Raw genomic sequence first — 19667 nt, 5'->3', positions numbered from 1 at the left:
GGCAACATGGCTTCAAGGCGCCAACATACATAAAGTCCAATTGGAGAGTTAGTGTTATTGTTTTAATTTAAAGTTTGGTTAGTTTAGTGTAGTATAGTGTTTGCGAATATTTCTGATTCATTTTTTCGAAATATTTTGACATAATTTCAAAGTTCCCAACGGCCTAGTGAGACGTTTTTTTTTAAATCAATTTTGAGGTCATTTAAAGAGAAACCTTCAAATCGGAATTGTGCTCTGGTTCTAAAAAACATAATTAATAAAAAAATTCCCAGGGAAAAGTAGCAACGACTTTGACTTTTGCAAAACATTTCCTCATCTTTAGCCGTCTTTGATATTTAATATTCAATCCGTCCATTTTCCAATTTAAATTCTTATTGCTGCGGCCTTTTAAAGGATGTTTGCTGTGGAATAGTATGTCATTGTAAGATATTATTAAATATATTGACCTATAATTAAAAACAATTTTCATTATTCGTACCTTATTGGTCAGGTTTTCGAAATATAAAAAAATCTAATTATTTGTAAGCGTAAAGTAGATGGACGGATTAAATGGCGATCATGTAGAAAGTTTCACCAAATGCATCTAGAAGATAGTAGAAAACCTACGTCAAAATGGATAAGAATTAAAAGTTCACATTTTCACAAAATTATATATATATTTAACACCGATTTAATCTTTTTCAAACCTCCTAATTAAGATATCTAATGTAAGCACGCTTTGTTCCCGTATAACTGGGAAATTTACGCCGTATTATATCCTGATCACTTTCATCTTCACTCGAGAAAATGTCAGCATCGCTTCTTTTTTTCCTCGCTGAAATGGGATTAGTCATAATTTTCCATACAGTTGATGTTGGAATTTTCGCCAATATGGCCGTTTCTTCTAAAGATGCTTGCTTGCTGGCACCACGTTCAATGAGAGTCAAATAAGTATTGTTTATAATTTCCTTAGTCTCAATAGAATAGTGTTTTCTACATTTGGGCGGGAGCATCTCCTGAGATACGCCAGACTCGTACATATTTTGCATAATTCGCACAAGATTCAACACACGCTGTATTACACACGAAATAAGAATGATTACTAATAAACTTAAACTAAGTAGTATACCAAACCAAAGAATATTAAAACATTTAGGTATAAAATTATTTTCTATTACGAACCACAATTTTACCACACCTTCCTATAAAGGCCGGTTTCATCAGCATTATAAATCTGTTCTGACGTCAGATCCCAGCCTTTCAATAGTGGATAAATGGATCTACTAATTCAGGCCGAGACGACAGTTTCTCTCCACTTATTTGGAGTAGTCGTATGCCATAACGGTTTTTGAACCTGTTAGCCAGCCATTGCTAACAATAAATGAAGAATTTACATCAGTTACTTTTTGTAAAACCTTCGCGTTTTCCTGAAGCTTCAGCCCACTTACCGGTATATTTCTTTCTCTTAGAAGTTTAGAAAATGCACTTTTAACGTCTTTGTTGTTTCTGATCCCCTAAATGTTTGTGATAATCTCTTTAGTATCGGCGCCCTTTTCTTGTACGGAGTAGTCAACTCGAAGGTAAGTGCACTAAATCGCCACTCCACTGTAACATCCCCTTGTAATGTGTGGTGGTAATGCGCGGAGCGCCCTCTATTGCCGTTTGTCTGGACGAAGTCGGTGAAGGAGCGCGGAGTGGCCAGTTCCTGTTTAGGGGACGAACTGTGTTGACGTGCTATTTGATTGTTTTGTTCGATTTCGATTTGCTGGACCAGGGTAGGTACGACCAGTCCATGCAATTTGTACTTTTCTGTTTTTTACGTATAGTAGTACACTCCGTTAGTATAGTACAGTGTATGTATTGTTTTCGACGCTTCTGAACCCGGTGTGCTTCGGCAGAAATTCATCCATAACACCCTCTAGGTCTCAAACGCCCACTTTAAGAAACACTGCCTTAGGTGTATTACCCATCTAGAGGCATAAATTATTAAGAATAATTCTAAACAGCGACGGCCTCAAAAGGGAACCTTGAATAACTCCTGTATTGATTTCTGCAAGTCTCTCATTCCACTGAGTACCCTGAGTTTAGAACTTTCCTGAATATGGAGTTAGAACGAAACTGCCTTAAAGTAACGTTCTTGAGGCTGTTTGCTGTATTAACTCTAGGGAATAGTCCCAATTCGAACTCTCGTTAATTTTCCTCAAACCTCGGAGTTCGAACAGGTGAAAGTAATTTATCCGTCGTCGATAAGCAGCGCGCGCGGGGAGTGGGGTATTTTGATGCTAATGGCGGAATAATAGATTTTCCGCATACGGTAAAACGGACCGAGCGTCTAATAGAAATCCGATCCCACCGTCGAGTGAATTGAAAACGAAGTTTATATTTTATTTAGGTTCGAGTCCGTCGCGTATGGCCGACTTTATAATGAATTTTTTTCGAGCATATGTTTGACGGGTGAGACACGAAACGAGAATAATTCATAACACGTGACGCCGCATTCGAAAGATGACCTCTGCGCTACCCCCCTCCGTGTTGTAGAGCGAGATCATCGATATTCGTTTCAATTTGTGTGTGTGTGTGGTTCCTTGTCTCACTCGAATGGAAGGGCGTAAAAGTAGAAGCGAGCGTCAGAATTTGTTATATGGATTTACTGTTATAATACGACCAAAAATATAGTGCATTTATTGCTTTGACGTTTTAAGTATTTTACAGTTCGTTTACCGCAGACCCGCGGTAAAACCCATCCCAACAGATGTTTATTCTGCATTCTGCATTTATTTGAAACGTAAATGGACCGTTTTAAATTTAATTATGCATTGATGCTGCGGGGTAACTTCGAATAAGTAGAAGCGTTTATTTTAACAGCAGGTGATATGTATTGTTCTTATCGGTTTAATCCAAATTGCAATATGTTCGTATATATTACGGACTGTGATCCTTCCAGTAAGTACGTATTAATGTAAAGTCTGTTCATAGATATGAGAAAGTGACTAACTGATACGAATTAAGGAAAGACCCGGGCAAGCTGTAAGAACGAAATATGGCCTAACAGGTCCGTACTTTGCTTAGAATTTAATTATTTGGAGTTTTGTTAAGAAAGATACTAAACAATATTTATTTATTTATGTTTAAATCTAAAATAAAATTACAAATTATTTTTATTACCTACTTAAATTACTTAAAATTATTCACATAATGTATCCGTATCACTATCGCTATCATAGCCTGTTCTAACTATTATTTGTTCTATATTATTTGCAATATGGATATACGATTGTTCTGCTTTTTCTATATGTTTAACAGAATTTGCCCAATTTTATGGAGGGATGTTAAAAACTTCGGTTTCTATAAGTTTGAGGACATTGGAGTTAACACGGGGAAAAACATTGTTTCGACGAATGGCAGATTTCAGTTGGTGCCAAACATGTTCAATGGGATTAATTATACAATGGTAAGGTGGAAGCCTTAAAACTGTATGCCCTAGATTTTTTGCATAATTATCACAGACGTATACCTTTTGTAGGTTCAAGCTTTGTAGAACCTCAATCTGCGTGTAGTTTTGGATTGTTGCTTTTGTGTCACATGAGGATGGGGTTTTAATCAACTGTCTACTGTGCATTGCATTGTCCATTACAATTACGCTATTAGGAGGAATATTTGTAACTAGTTTGTTTTTAAATCAACTTTCAAATAAATCAGTGGTGGTGTCTACATGGTAATCCAGAGAAGAATCTTTAATATTTTTCGCAGACAGAGAAAGTCCATTTGGAATTCAACCATCTTTAGAGCCAGCATGCAAAATAGTTATTCTCTTCACCCTTTTTGATGGCGCGTTTGTTTTACACTTATCAGTTGAGTCAACCCAACCCTTTTCCGGGGTATCATAAGTGTCGAACCAGGTTTAATCCAAGCAAATAAAGATTCAAATAAATATTGTGTTTAACTTCCTTAGTCTCAATAGACTAGTGTTTTCTACATTTGGGCGGGAGCATCTCCTGAGATACCCTAGACTCGCACATATTTTGCATAATTCGCACACGATTCAACACACGCTGTACTAGACACGAAATAGGAATGATTACTAATAAATTTAAACTAAGTAGTATACCAAACCAAAGAATATTAAGCACAGATAGGTATCAAATTATTTTCTATTACGGACCACAATTTTACCTGAATTTAAATTCCGAAACCTTAGGTAATAATCTTGTTGCATTGTATGTTAATGACCACCTTTGGATAATCCCATTCAAAAGCAATTGGTCACTTTCTTATATCTATGAACAGACCATACCTGATTCTCTAGGTTTGTGTGCCTGTCGATTAACAACATTTTTCTTATATTTTTGTGTCTTCTACATAGTTCTTCGATTTGTAAACAACAGTCTTTTTTAATAGTATAGATTACATTCGTGGTAGATAAAGGATAAAAGAATACAGATAAATATTTATTCGAATCTTACAATTAAACATTTTTTTTTAATACTTTAAAATGTGGAGACCGTAGAATGAAGCAGATGTTCCCCTGTTAGAAGAAGACATGGTAAACAACGCAGGATTCGAAGACGAAGTGGAGATGGTAATCGAACTTAATGACAATTTAGAAGACGAACTACCTCAGCGAATAAAAAAACAGATCTATGTATTTGCCTTTGGATGCTAAACAAATTGTTTTGAATGGGATGGTCAAGACGAAAGTCAGGGAAGATGTTGGTACTTCGCCAGTTTTTAAAGAGCAAGAGCAAAAGTATCACTAAGTACTGTTATTGTGTTGGATAATGCCTCGTATCATTCAGCCCAAATTAGAAAAATAATCATTCTTCAAATAAAGAAGAAATTAAAGAATTTCTGTACGAAAATGATTGATACTTTGAAGTGAGCTAAACGAAAAACAACTTCTGGAATTATTAAAAATAAAACAAAAACAAACATGAAATCTTGAGGTTACCGCCGTATCATTGTACCGATTGAGTTCATTTAGTCTGAGTTCAAAGCGCACCAAAATTTAGTGATGGTACCATAATCGTAATTTTGCTAAAGCTGGTCTAACTGAGAAAATATTTATCGAGAATGATTACTGGTGGGGTTGATCATTGAACTAGGTGACAACAGTAGCGATATTGCCTGATACTGACCAAGAATTGCTCTGCGAAAAAGATTCAAAACATACTTATATCCCGCTTGTTAATGTAGGTAGATAAATTTCTAGGACGGCACGGGTAAGGATCTGCTTGACAGGTTGTTCTATAAGGGGCTGCAGTTTTGGAGTAATAAACAGTAAACGGAGTTAATCAGGAAGTCGGTGGTAAAAGCACTATATTTCTGGTCCAAGTCTACTAGAATTGATTGCCTATAGGTAAAGTGATAAAAATGTAGGTAGACAAATCAATTTTATACTGGTTAATCTTACTCAAAACCTAACATAGTGATCTAATGATTTATTTTCTCCAACAAGACGAGGTTCAGTTCAGACACGTATCACTGACCTGTTCTTCCACCTAACCTAAAAACTTAAAGCCTAAGAAATGCAGAGGGCAGATGTGACAATTATGAAATGATCATACAGGGAGGAACAATAACCGTTAGACAATATCGTTTATTTGATCGATTTTTATAATTAACTAGCGAACACTATTTTTCAAAAAGATATAGAAAAAGTGGTTTATTAGTTTTTGATGAAATTGTTTTATTTAATTTACTTGGTGATTGAAAATTTGATTGGTACATAAGAAAATGACCGTTTGTAATGCTGTCTAGTGGAGGGGTGGGGCGTGAGTGTCCCCTTATACCTAATATTGATAGTGTGCACGTCACTTATGAATTTTATTTTTTCATATAAGTATGGATGAGAGTAATTCACTAAAATCTTAGAAAATAAGCAATCAGAGCTCATATATCTTCGATTTTGCATGTTTAGGTTAGGTTTTCTTACACCGATTATTAGGCTCAAAAAGCACGGAGACATAACAGAAAAACCTGTGTAATGTAAAACTGCGGTTACTAAAGAATGATTGAGGGTACGAAAAGCTTTCGAATATTCCAAAAGTTTACCTTCATCCAGAGCTTTAAAAATACCGTCCGTAATTTTCGAAAGGGCGGTGCTGCAACTGTCTCCAGCTTTTAAACCCAAGGATAATAGAGTTGTTATACAAATACCTTTAAAGCTATGAGTTAATTACTTTTTTCTATTCCCGTCTGTAAAATGCCTAATTACACACCGAACTAGCTTGTGGGAAGCGTCACTTTACCACTTCAGTTTTGTTTCCCACGGATCTGAGTCACTTCGGATATTTCCGGGATTTTACCGCACGGGTTTGGGAGCAATCGGATGTTTTCGGATATATTTCCCTCACCTTCAGGATGTTTAATCTTCAAACAAAACAATTTGTGGTGGTGGTATTTGCCAATTGCAGGTCTGATGATGCCGTTTATGAGCGGAACATGTAACTTTTTGTTTATTTCACAAAGTTAAATAATCAGACTTTTGACTAACTTTAATCGAAAACCTAAACTTTTATTGGTCTATGATTTGGCGATTACAGAGGCGAAACATAGAATCTGCTGTTTTCCGTGGCGTTGAATCATCGGACCTTTGACTTATCTTACATAAAAACGTACAATTTTAATGTTGTAATGATTTATTTGAGATTTGATATTTTTATTTGGCTATTACAGATCTGACGGTGTAGTTTATGTTTATGTTTTTCAGGGCATCCAATCATCAGATCATTTTAAGGCAATCCTATTTTGCGTTTTTATTTGCCAATTACAAGTCTGATGGTGCCGATTACAAAGGCGAAACGCCGAGTCTGCTGTTTTCCATGGGGTATAATTACTAACCTTAAATTTTAATGTTCTAATGATTTATTTGATGTTTTTATTTGATGGTGTCCTTTGTAGGCTGTTTTTTATCTAGTAATTATCAATGTATGATCAATATTGTAACGTCACTGTGTAAAAATAAACTTCAATTGTAAGTGGTGGTTTGTTGCGTAAGCCTCAGATAAACGGGCACAAAGGCGTCGAATCACCACTCACTTTGAATAAAATCCTAACATTTTAATTGTCTGATGAGAGTTATTAGTTATTTCTCGTTTTTATTTGCCAATTGCCAACCTTAAATTTTTAACCTCAAAATTTTAATGATCTAATCATTTACTTAAAATTTGTTCGTCAATTACAGGTCTGATTAAAATTATTAATGTAAATGTAAATTTTTAGTTTTCCGTTTTTCGAGTAAATTAGATTTAACAATTTCGAACTCTTAGACTATGATAATTGTATTATGTGCCGTATTATTCGTTTTTGATGGCGGCCGCGAATAACTATTAATGATAAAAGCAGGTTTCGATTTTTATTCTGTAAGCACATATTGGCAATTTCAAATTGGGTGTCCATTAACAAACAACAAAGCTCTATGTCGAAGTCTTGTATGTAACATTGTAAAACGTCTTAACCGTCATCAACCCTTAAGATGGTGGGGTGTAAAATTATAACTGTCTATATGCTTCGTTCTGAACTTGAGAAGCGTAAAAAGGCTGCCGTCCATGTTTTATTCGCGGAACAATTCGGTATATCGAACATATTCATCGTCACAGTTACCCACAATCCTACAAAGACCACGATAACGATTATTGTTTGTTGTTCGCAACTGGCAACGGAAAGCGAGAGACCCATTAACTCGGCCGGCAACATCTGTTCCGAAAAACGAACGCAAAAGTAGACGAGAGCGAAACCAGCGTGCCCGTTATGAATTTTTTAAAGATTTCTTCTTCTGTTTCTATCCGCCTGCGATACGATTTATCTTCAAACGGTATTAATTCGGTCCGTTTAATCGGGAGAAAGTCCCCTTTCCTCGTCGTATTTTTATTTATCACGAATTTATGTACGTATCTGCTATACGCAGAAAGTTACGTACCAATTTCCTAACCGCGTTATCTGGTCACCTACATCTTAAATGGAAATTGTATTTTATCCATCGACCATAACGTATGAGCACCGTGCTCAAGTGCCTCGCAGGTCCAACGGTTTTTCTCAGCCATCAGTTACATCTTTTGCCATTCAATACGAGCTCTTTGGATTCATCCGCATAGTTCCCAGACAGTTAGTTCACCCGTACGTTATAATATCTAAACATAGATAAGTTCTGTAGAGCTCCTACGGTCTTAACCCTCACACACAGGTTCCTTTTCAAATGACGCATACGTCATGACTCTTCCCAGATTTGAATCCACATGTCTGGTTCAGCTAAATAACAGGCTTTTTGCCCACGAGTTTGCCAGATTCAAGATTTATTCAAGATCAATCAACAAAACTATAATGTTTTATCTATGTTCGTTTCTTTGATTGGACTCCAAACTTTCGATGATGGTTTGGTTACGTCCGCCAGATGGAAACGCCCTCTCGATATGCATTCACGTTGCGTGAGTATCTGTTTTCTCGTCTTCTTCACTGTCATTAGACTTACGGCCTTTGTTTTGTAGCTTAGCAAGTCTGCTGAAATTTTCAGGGATTCTCTTTCCATCACACGAAAAGCTGCTTTCGCGGCTGCAATTTTTGAAGATCTTGGGGAACTGTTTTCTCATGAGAACGATTGTTCTTTCCCTGTTGCTGGACTAGAAGGGATGTATGTTCCAAAGTTAACCTCAAGAATTGTAGACCTTTAGTTTCTATCTCTGAAAGTTGCTAACATTGATTAGGAAAAATGTACGGACACTACTGTAAAATGTGTCAGAGCTCATTGCTTTAGCATATTCCAGCTGTAGTACTAATAGTACAGACTCTTGTTTGCGGTTAAGGTAAATCTGTATTCATAGTCGTTGCTAGAATAGACAAAAGATGAATTATGTTTTTCTTCCGTTTGTTTCAGCAGACAAACTCAACGAATATATCAGCCACTACCAGCCGCTTAACTATGACACCGGTGACGTCCATTCCGCCCACGTGCGCGCCAAACGATCGGTGGTCGAAGACAATCACGTGCACGTGTCATTCAGGGCGCACGGTCGTGATTTTCGATTGCGGTTGAAGCGCGACCTCCATGTGTTCAGCGATTCGTTGGAGGTTCACGGACCGAACGGACCGATAGATGTCGACACCTCCCACGTCTATAAAGGACATCTTGTCGGTACGTATTGGCGAAAAAATGGTATTCTACTTAATATTTATGTTGATATTTCTTGTTGCAATTGCTTGCAACTTCTTAGCAGCTTTACAACCGCGTGCAACACGAATTATGGATACCTCCTACTACATTTATTTGGCCCTTAATTTTGGTGGTTTGGCGGCAGAATGCAAAAATGTTATTTGAATTATCGGTCTCAGTAATGGACCCAATTAAAATTACATATACAATTTTAAGGAGATGTTTGATCTCTTTCGCTATTTTCCACAAACTACCCACACACGTTTGCTTACTGTCAGCAGCGTCTTCTTATTTCTTCTTCCTCTTCTATTTTCTCGATTTATCTTTTTATTTAAGATGGTGTCCCTCTTACCTCGATAGTAGGCAATGCCAGGTTAGGATCGATGGTGTGTGTCTCTACATGGCACATCTTGCGCCACATTTTTTTCACTATTATCGAATTTTGCTTTTGGCAGACGATGTTAAAATCTACAATACGGAGAAGGCAGAATGGTTACGAAATAATCCTCGCCACGCTTACTTCCTATCACCAGCCGCTTCGGTATTTCTTCTTTTTCTTCCTTGCTTCTATGTCCTACGAGTCAGCTAAAGACACTCTCCCACTGTATGGGTGTTTGAGGCACTTATGTGTACACAATTTGGTCAGAAATATAACTGCAATTTATCAATTATCATAGGTATTGTGTACCTATCTAAGATGTCTGTATAGAAATAAAGTCTTTGAGTAGTATTGGTTAGTTTCTATGATTCTGATGTTGAGTTCAGTAAAGTTTGCTCTTTTTCTTCTTCCTCCATCGTTTTTACTACGTTCTATTCGTCCGCTAAGGACATTTGCGCAAAGTATTGATATTTGAGACAGGGAAGTGTATAACGTGGCCATAAATTCGAAAAAAATTATCATAACTGACCTAAGATGGTGTCGCGTCTACCTCAATGTTAGGCAATAGCCTGATACAACAAACAAAGATATGACAGAACGCCGGGGATTGTATTGAAAAATAATAAAAAATTGTTAACAGGAAATTTTGGCGCTGCCCTCGTAGAATGTCCCTAAAACGGCATCCGTCGAAGTTCGTTTCTTATCGTCGCGAATGGGTCTTATTGCACGGGCGAACAAATACAATTTGTCGGGATTGGATGTTTTTCGTGGAACCTCGCAACCGTGAGGTATTAAATTCGCGTTCAAACGCCGTAACACAAATATCAGAAATCCGAATTCGTTATTGCTCCCCCCCCCCGCCGCGATGTTAACTTTTTTTTTGCCTGCCCCGTTATTGGATATACGACGTCGCATTGTTTATTTTTCTTATCTTCCATATGGATATATCATTTTGTGGAATTGGTATATCAATAAAAGATGACGAAGTGGCTTCGTGAGTAACAGTTGTTGGCATTTGAGGTTGTGAGGGGCACGTGGGTTTTATTAGATGTAATGTTAATTATCTCAGTGCGGCTTACATGTTACTTGGGAAGCCATGTTGTTAAATACCTTTTCTAGTTTTCTTCGCAGCAGGAATTTTTTAAATAAGTGCTTTCTTAGTTAAGCTCCGTTCAGATCTTGAAAAATTCGTCTTATTATTATTATGTGACGCATTCTGATGTGAAGACTGGGTAAGGTCTACCCTTATTGTCCGACCCTTATAGTCCGACGCGATCATGGCTATAATAATGGTATTACATTTTTATGGACTTCCTTACGAATCCACTAAACACCTGATGCAAGGGTGACCTTGCTGTCCTCTCAATAGAAGCTACCGCGACATCTGACATTTTTCGAAGACCTGCGTGCAAATGTTATTATTGCAGGAACGGTCTAGTAAACGTTGACTGATGTCTTTTTCCAATATCTGCAATTATCTGGTTATAAAGATTAAAATAGAAGTATATAAATTTTACCTCCATATTCTCTTGCTGCAGATATCCAAATGACACTTTCTTTTTGGTTGGTTACTCCATTGCGTTTCTTCAACCGATAAAAAGTACAAAAAAAATGTCTTAATTTTGATTATAATTTATAATTTTTATATCAATTGTCAATATCAATTAACCACCATTTAGCGCTGAGAACGGATTATTCCTCATACTTCTTCCGAAAGTGAAATTATTTTTCTTTAATTAACTAAATGTTAGCAAAATACGCGACCTTTTACAACTTACGAAAATGTTATTCCTATTAAAAAGGAAAATAAATGTTTTTTTAATGATTGTTTTAAATTATACCCCATCTTTTTGAAAAATTTCAGCGTTATTTCAGGTGGCGAGGCCCTAGTTAAATGTAACTAGATTCGAATTGCGATGCCCAGCGGTGTCCTGATTTAGGTTTCTGGTGGAACGCATTTGTCCAAGAAAAACAAGCTTCCAATTTTAAACTTTTGTTTTCTTCCTCAAATAACAAAATATAGAACTTTTTTGGAGGTATTTCGTAAAATTTTTTGAAAACCCGATAAATCAATGCAGAAGTCGAGACTTTTCAATTAAAATGATCCAAGTATATTGGTTTATTTTGAACATCCTGTAGCCTTCTTATTCAAATTCTGTTGCATGTATCTTTTACGTCATATTCAAATAACGGTAATATCAAATTTTTAAAAATGATGGCGCTGTCGTAATTTTTTTTTGCAAATGTGTAAACAAGTATTTTTTTTAGAAAATTTGAAATATTGGAAACACTATTAGTAATTCAAAACGAAATTTAAAAACAGCAGTGCATCCTAACAATCTTTCCAACTTTTTTTTTTTCTATTTTCTCATATCTTTTGAAACCAATGAGATAATGATCTTTAGTCTATAGTTGACTCACCCTGTACAGGTGTCGATCGGTTATTTATTTTCTAAAACTAAATAGATAAACAACTAAATTAAAGAAAAAAGAATTTCGTATTTCGATACTTGGGTTAGAATCCAGATTGAATATACATACATACGGACCGGATGTCTATTTTTTTCTTTCTTTAAACAGGTGAACGGGACAGTACGGTATTCGGCTCGATCATCGACGGGGTGTTCGAAGGGAAAATCGTGTCCCCCCGCGGATCGTATTACGTCGAGAAGGCCCATCACTATTTTCCCCTCGACCGTTACCCCAACAGGACCTTCCATTCGTTGATTTACCACGAGGATCACGTGCGCGATCCCTACGAAGGTCAAAGGCAAGGTAAAACGCGTTTTACTCCCCGAACCCGATGAGATATTGGGCGTGACATCATTTTTTTTTTCATTTCGGGTGACATTTGGCGAGGGATAATGCCCAAGAAATTTTTACATGATGAAATTGAAAGTGAATTGCAAAGTGGTGACGATGAATTTTTTATTGACACGCTTGAAAATGATAGATTGGATAGTGATAATATTAGTGAAGAAAGTGACTCTATTGATATTATAGTTATTAAAAGACGGACAACCAAATCATCAAGTTCAAGTAGCTTTGAAGAAAAAGAGAATATAACACAACCTGGTAATTCTGGTCCATGGCAGGAAGTCATGTGCCACGATCAGGTACCAGACAGGATTCTATTTACTTCTGGGGATAAAATGGTAGGACTACAAATTCCTGATACTTGTACAAAACCCGTAGATTTTTTCGAGCTCTTTTTCACCGATGAACTAATAATAAAAATAGTTTAACGAACAAATAACTACGCTAGACATAAAATAGCGTAGAAGAGGTTGTCAAAACGTTCTACATGGCACACGTGCGATTCTACAGTATAAGAATTTACCGCATTTATTGTGGTTGTCCTAAATATGGGTAGAATAACTTTATCTAATATCCGAGAGTATTGGTCACAAGAGTTTAACGTAAAAATACCTGTTTTCAGTAGCATATTTAGAAGAGAATGATTAGGGCTCGAACTCAAAGTCAGTAACTACTTAGATTATTTGGACAAGCAATTCATAGAACATTTTGTTCCATCAAGAGAGATATCGGTAGACGAATCTGTTGTTGGAATTAAGGGTAAAATTGATTTTTTGACTTACAATGCTAACAAGCGTACGAAATGGGGGATACGAATTTATGTAATGGCAGATACTAACACCGGATATGTTTATTCAATTTTGCCGTACTACGTGTACTATTGTGTTACATCTGTGTCAACAATGATTAGACAATAACCCAGGATGTAGAGGATATCAGGATAGATACTAAACGAGCTTGCCATTTGCAGAAGAATGGTTAAAACTCAATGTTGTTGACAAGCACTATTCAAATCAAACCAATGGCACATCTGAAATTTGTTCCGGAATTGGTTGACGAGATGACAAAAAACTTTCGGCAGGAATCCCAAATTTTGAAACTAGATATATTTGTGACACTTGCACCCGTAAGCATTGGTGACTGCTCCGAACTTTACTAGACTACAATATTTTTTTTTTTTTGTGTTTCTGTATCCTCAAGATTTACTATTTTTGTCAGCCATTACTTTTTATTTAGTGTTTTCAAGGTTTTTTTTTTATTTAGTTATTTTTGATGTTATAATCGTAATAAATTATAAAAGATAAAAAAAAACAAAGTCCCATAGTTTTCATTAAGCGTTTTTTTTAATTAAAAAATTCCAATATAAAAAATCCGAGTAGACAGATAAGTAGATAAAATAATTGTTCCGAGCACAGTGCAAACAAAATACTCCCTTAAGCTGGAGGCACAACGAGTAACTGTTTTTTTGTTGCTTTCTATAAAAAAAGGGTGGTTCCTGCATGATATTTTTTCTTCTCTGCCCCCATCCGCATTTAATTTACGCAAGAAATATAAATTTTAGCGATGTTTCCAGTCCACTGTTTCTTTCAAGAGCGTCGACAGGTGTTGCGGTTATTCTCTAGATAGCAAATTTCGTCGGCAGCGCTGCCAACTTAAATGGACTCAAAACGTATTTGCGGAAATTTTCCAGAAAATGAGGGATATTCTTGTACTGGGTGGTCGTAGTTCGAGTGTTTTAACAGGAAAAACCTATTTTTCAACTCTATAGAGCAAAATCGACTTACATGTCGAGGGCTCATCAATATAACCTTTTGAAAATTACCCATTGCTTTTTTGTTTATGAAATTTTTGGTCTTAAAAAAATGCCCGTATCGAGACCTTTTCAGCCATCTGGATGTGTTAAACAAGATGGAGAACATAAATTGCAATGATAGATTTCCGTAGTTCAATCACGAATATTTAGACTTTGAGATTATTATTAGCTGCTAAGAGTTTATTTATTTGTGGGTTTATTTTAAACACTGTGGGAAATTGGATCTGATTTTTAATTTAGATCGTGGTATAACTGATATTACTTATATCATTTATTTATGTTTTAATAGGAACCTTTCCTTTAATTATCAATTTTTGATAATATAGCATATATACTTAAACAGTCGATGCGTTTATGGTATATTTATGTCTTTTTATACGATGTTCTAAATATTAGCTTGCGATTTCAATATATTTTTATGAATTTAAACGAAGTAATGAATATACAAAATTTTATTTCTTTTTAACTATAATTTTACTTTTTATTGGAGTAAACATTTATTTTATCGATTTGTAAGATTCGCATTCCAACAACAAACTTTGACTTCCCTGTGCCTTAGAGAGGTCCGCCTGCCAGTCTTGGCACTCTCGACAATCATTATAGGAAGAATACTACGCCTATGGAATACGGGCTTTTACATTTAAATAATGATTTGTATATAGTGTTGGGACTGGTTAATTGCCTAGTCAAAAAATGTTTTTAATAACATCTTGCAATGTAGAGTATTATCTACCATTGTTTAGTAATAATACATATTTTATAATAAATTTCCGTGCGTTTGTGATGTCCAATTTACCTATAACCCTAACCCTCTTCAAGGTATATCGGAATACGATACTTGCGAATCGGAGAATCCCAATTATAATATCCACTTCATTTGGTCCCAAAATCGACGGCGACGCAATGCACGATATAAATAAATATAAATTTCATGGTATTTTTAAAATTATTTCTTTCAATTGACTGGTCAATTTATATAATTTTATTTTTTTATTTTATCTTTCTATTAAAAGTGAGTCCTTTTTTTGTTTCAATTGAATGTTGTTCCGTGATAAAATAAATAAATAAAGCCGGTTATCGGTTAGAACCACTTTTATCCCTTCCACCTTTTAAAACATTCTATCCTTGGGGCGTCGGTTGGGGGGGGGCTATTTTTCGTTCGTAATATGTTCGGGGGGCGGAGGTAAATTACATTTCAATGTTTAACTCGGCCTGTCTGCATGAAACGTAGTAGATTTCTATTGCGGAAAAAAAATGATCTGTATAGGCCTGAATATATCGCTCTATTAACGAATCGGCTCGGAGAAAAGATTTTTTTTCGTAATCGCATTCGCTTTCTATAATTTATTGTTGTTTGCTGAATGATTTTGCCGCGTAAACCGCGTTTTGTCTGGCACGGTAAAAGCGAAATGGCGAACGATATTTTTTTCTGCAATAGAAACTGCAATTACGCAAAATTGCCTATTATCGGGCTTAATGCTCGTCAGTGTTATGACGCACGATAATCGTAATTAATTAATATGTTAAGCAAAATGTTTGCCTCATTTTTAATTGTTATGTCTTTTTTTGCGCTGCAAGGCACGCAGATTAATAACCATTATATCACTTTTTGCGTTTTAATATTTGTATTCGCATATTAAGAACTTATGCTGAAGTTCGCTTCATGAACTTTGTTTTTAATAATGGTGAACCAGAGGGGTGGGGTCACGCGACTTGTCAAAAGTTTTTTTTTTATATATTTTTAATGTTTTTCTTGTATATCTTCCACGCCGTATTTCATAAAATGATGTTTGTGTAAATTGGTTATACAGGGTGTTTAAAAAAAAACGTGGCAATATTTGTGTTAAAGTTTTTTTAAATAATGCTTTTAAATTGAATTTTAATTAATGCAAATATCTTCTCGTGGCTTGACCTCTCTAAATAAAAATTAAACAGTGGCTTAGATCGCTGGGGCTAACTAGAGAAAAGATTTTATTTAACAGTTTTTGTAAATTTTTTGTGTTATTAATATGCAAATTTCATTGGATTGTTAAAAAATATTTGTATGATAAATGCATTAAAAATAGTTTTTATGTTTTATCTCGCAAAGGAAGCAAGATATGAGAAAAATTCAAGAGTTGAAAAAGTGTGGTTTTGGTCTCTCTATCTCGTGGTAGTATCGAAATTAAAATGAAGTCAGTGGCGTATCAATAAATTTTATAAAGTTTGCCCCTTGTCCCTAATGCCACAATATCCAAGTAGCAACAACGCTGATCTCAAACAACACCCCGGGAAAATGTTTACTAATTAAAAAAAAACATTATTAAAAAAAAACTTGGTGTCTTCGTAACAATGCATTTCCCGGCCCACATTTGTGCGAACTTTGTTCATAAAATGATGCGAGGAATCGCCTCTTTTTTTAACACCCTGTATGTTAATTGGTTACTTTATCAAATTATCTTCAAATTCAATATTTTTGGTAGCTTTTCGCTAGTTATCTAAAGAAATAAATCAGTCAATGACAACAAAGGCTATTTATTCGTACCGGTTTTGCGATTGCAAAAAAAAATATACTCGCAATACTGGTCGTATTTTAGCTATTCTTTTAAAATTAACTTTTGACAGGTAACGAAAGCTAGCGAAATTGTTTAAAGTATTTAAAAAAAATGTATAATTGAAAAATGGCATTGTTTAGGGGATCCGAAAAAATATTAGAACATTTTTTGATGCCGATATATTTTTTTTAAATGTACCTGCGAAGACCATACGTTTGTATAGAATATTTTTTGTATTTAAAATTTTTGGCATAATTTTGGCGATTTTAAAATTGTTTTTTATTTTTTTACTCGAAAAGGGGGCATCATTTTGGAAATAATCAAGAGAGCAAATTTGTTCCAAATTGAATTGAAATTTCAAAAATAATGGATATTGATTTTAGAAAAAATAGAGAGTTGATAACCAATGATTTTTGGGCCAGATCGGTCTGCGTGCGTAACCACAACCACATTTTAGGTCTGATTTTCTATTGATAATAATATCTAAGAATTAAAACACGGTACCCCTGCTCTTCTCTCTAGCAATTTCCACATCCGCCAACGACGAAAAATATCCAAGAGTTAGAACTAACTCCGTCGAAATAACTTTTGGTCAATGTAAATAAGACTGTATATAATGTATAATCTATAAAGCAAAAGCCAACTTAGTGCCAGAGAGACGATGTTTATGACCCTGGTTTAGCCCCGCCCCCCTCAGACAATATATAAGCAGGACGCACGAGGAATCCAGAAGTTTTATAAATAGTATTACGACAGTAGCTTATTGAACTTTCTTTGCAAAATTAAATAAATAAATTGTTTTATCGGCATTATAAATTAGAACTTATCCTTCCTATTACCATTATTACTTAATCGCTTTCCTAAAGTTGGATCCTCTGTATATTTTCCGTAGTTGTTTTTAACGCTCGCTTTTGTTTGGCAGGTCATTCTGCCGGATGCGGGATCAACGACGAGATAATCGAGTGGATGGACAAAATCCAAAATTCGGCGGACGCCGAGCCGCCCAGCGTCGCCCGGCGTGGAGAAACGGGCGGCGGCGCCGGGCCGCTTCTCAAGCCGAAAAAACGTAAAAAAACTGCCGCTTCCGCCGCCACTGCCCCGAACGCACCGCCAAAACGCTATACGAACTACGAGGAGAGCTTCAGCAAGTACTCCAAGGAGGCCAACGAAGGCCGCGAGCGTCATAGACGTGCGACGAGGAGGGACGAAAACAGGAATACGTGCTCCCTCTACATCCAGACTGACCCGTTGATTTGGCGTCACATACGGGAGGGGTTCCCCGAGGTAAGAAGGAGAATTTAATTGGAAGCACCTCTATTTGAGACGCTTTTTATAAATCCATAGTGCGCTGCAACACTCGGAATGTACTGAAATACATGAGTAATAAAATGAACCATTTTTATCAATTTACAAAACTTCTGGATTGCCTCGGTTGTTGTTGTTGTTGTTGTATTTTACTCTGTACGTGCTTATATATTGTTTGAAAGGTGGGAAATAAACATCGTTCGGTTCCCATATTGGTGACAAGTAAAGACCTAAGTCGCGGTTAGGATTGTTAGGTTGCTTATAAATTTCTGTAAATTTTCGAATTTTTCGTTGGTAGAAGAATTGATTACATACCTATCAGCTTCTATCCGACTCCTGTGAAAATGTCTGTCACCCCTCTTGACTCTAAAATTCCTCGTCTCTCGCCTAAGAATGGCCAACTAGGATTTTATCCCTTCGATCTATTGTCAGCACCATTGATTCTCCACCATATTCTCTATATCTACCATCTATTTTAAATCCCTTTGCAGGAAAAACTGACAGTTTCGTATATAATTCTTATCACTTCATTGAGCAATTAAAAAGCATTACATTAGATGCACAAGATGTTCTGGTTGCTTTCGATGTTGAATCTCTCTTTACTAAAGTCCTAATTTCTGAAGGTCTCACCATCATTTCAAATATATTAAAATCCGAGAATCTGGAACAAACCTTGTCCATTCTCCATTGTCACCAATCATCCCGAATATATTTATGGAAGCCTTTGAGAAGAAAGCTCTCGGCACCTTTCATCTAAAACCAAAATTATGGAAACGCGATGATATCTTTGTTAGTTTTGGTTAGCCAGTGAACCCAGAATTAAAACACCTTACCTCTGCTCTTCTCTCTAATAATTTTCACATTAAAGATATTAGCGTTCCATCACAAAATATACTTCACCACACCCTTCCAATAGCAATGAGTCCTAAAGCAATCCCACACTTGCCAGTGTTGTCCTTCCGTCATCACTTAGAGATTGATGAACAACCACGTGGCAGTACCAAGTTTGCTCATTTGTCACCACCCCTCCATTAATAGTTAGTTATTACTTGCAAGTAATTGAACAACGATTTTTCTCTCTTTTTATCGAATACAATTTTATGTCCGGTTTCCTGACTGTGTTCGGCAACAGCTGATGAGTTTATTTGTCTTAGTCGTAAGGCTCTTTCGTGTTCTTTGAGCCTAGTTGATATTTTTCGTCCGGTCTGTCCAATGTATTCTTTGCCGCATATGCATGGAATGCTGTAAACTCCTGGCATCTCAAATGGAATTTCGTCTTTGACGAAGATGTTGAGAGATTTTTGGACAAGTGGTAAATCTGATTTTGACGTTATACTTCTTTAGAACTTTTGATATGTGGTCAGTGAAGTTTTGAATGTAAGGAAGGACCACAGTGGCAAGTATAGGATTGCTTTCTGCCTCATTGCTATTGGAAGATTGTGGTGAAGTGTATTTTTTGATGGAACGCTTAATATGTGGAAATTATTAGACAGAAGGTGTTTTAATTCTGTTTTCAGTGACTCGGGCTGTGATAGTTTTACGACTCTGTAAACAAGAGAGTTGATAATCGATGATTTTTGGGCCTGATGGTGATGTGACGATGCATTAAGGTATCGGTCTGTGTGCATAGGTTTTCTGTAACCACAATGACCCAATGTTAGGTCTGATTTTCTATTAATAAGAATATCTAAGAAT

The 19667-nt window shown here is 35.9% G+C and overlaps 1 protein-coding gene across 3 annotated transcripts in view; it reads left to right on the top strand.

Annotated features, from left to right (window-relative positions):
- Positions 1 to 19667, top strand: part of LOC132700355 (disintegrin and metalloproteinase domain-containing protein 10) — a 71619-nt gene that overhangs the window by 35615 nt on the left and 16337 nt on the right. For 2 of the 3 annotated variants that reach the window (XM_060667603.1, XM_060667601.1), the window contains exons 2-4: positions 8849 to 9106; positions 12084 to 12278; positions 17590 to 17951. In XM_060667603.1, coding sequence (XP_060523586.1) covers positions 8849 to 9106; positions 12084 to 12278; positions 17590 to 17951 — 815 coding nt within the window. The remainder of the gene's footprint in view (positions 1 to 8848; positions 9107 to 12083; positions 12279 to 17589; positions 17952 to 19667) is intronic. The other variant, XM_060667602.1, reaches the window with a different exon arrangement.

Source organism: Cylas formicarius, unplaced genomic scaffold (assembly GCF_029955315.1).
Source record: "Cylas formicarius isolate icCylForm1 unplaced genomic scaffold, icCylForm1.1 PGA_scaffold_4__25_contigs__length_36172078, whole genome shotgun sequence".
NCBI classification, from domain to species: domain Eukaryota; kingdom Metazoa; phylum Arthropoda; class Insecta; order Coleoptera; family Brentidae; genus Cylas; species Cylas formicarius.
The sequence above is the reverse complement of the archived record's forward strand: the minus strand, read 5'-3'. Positions and strand labels throughout refer to the sequence as shown.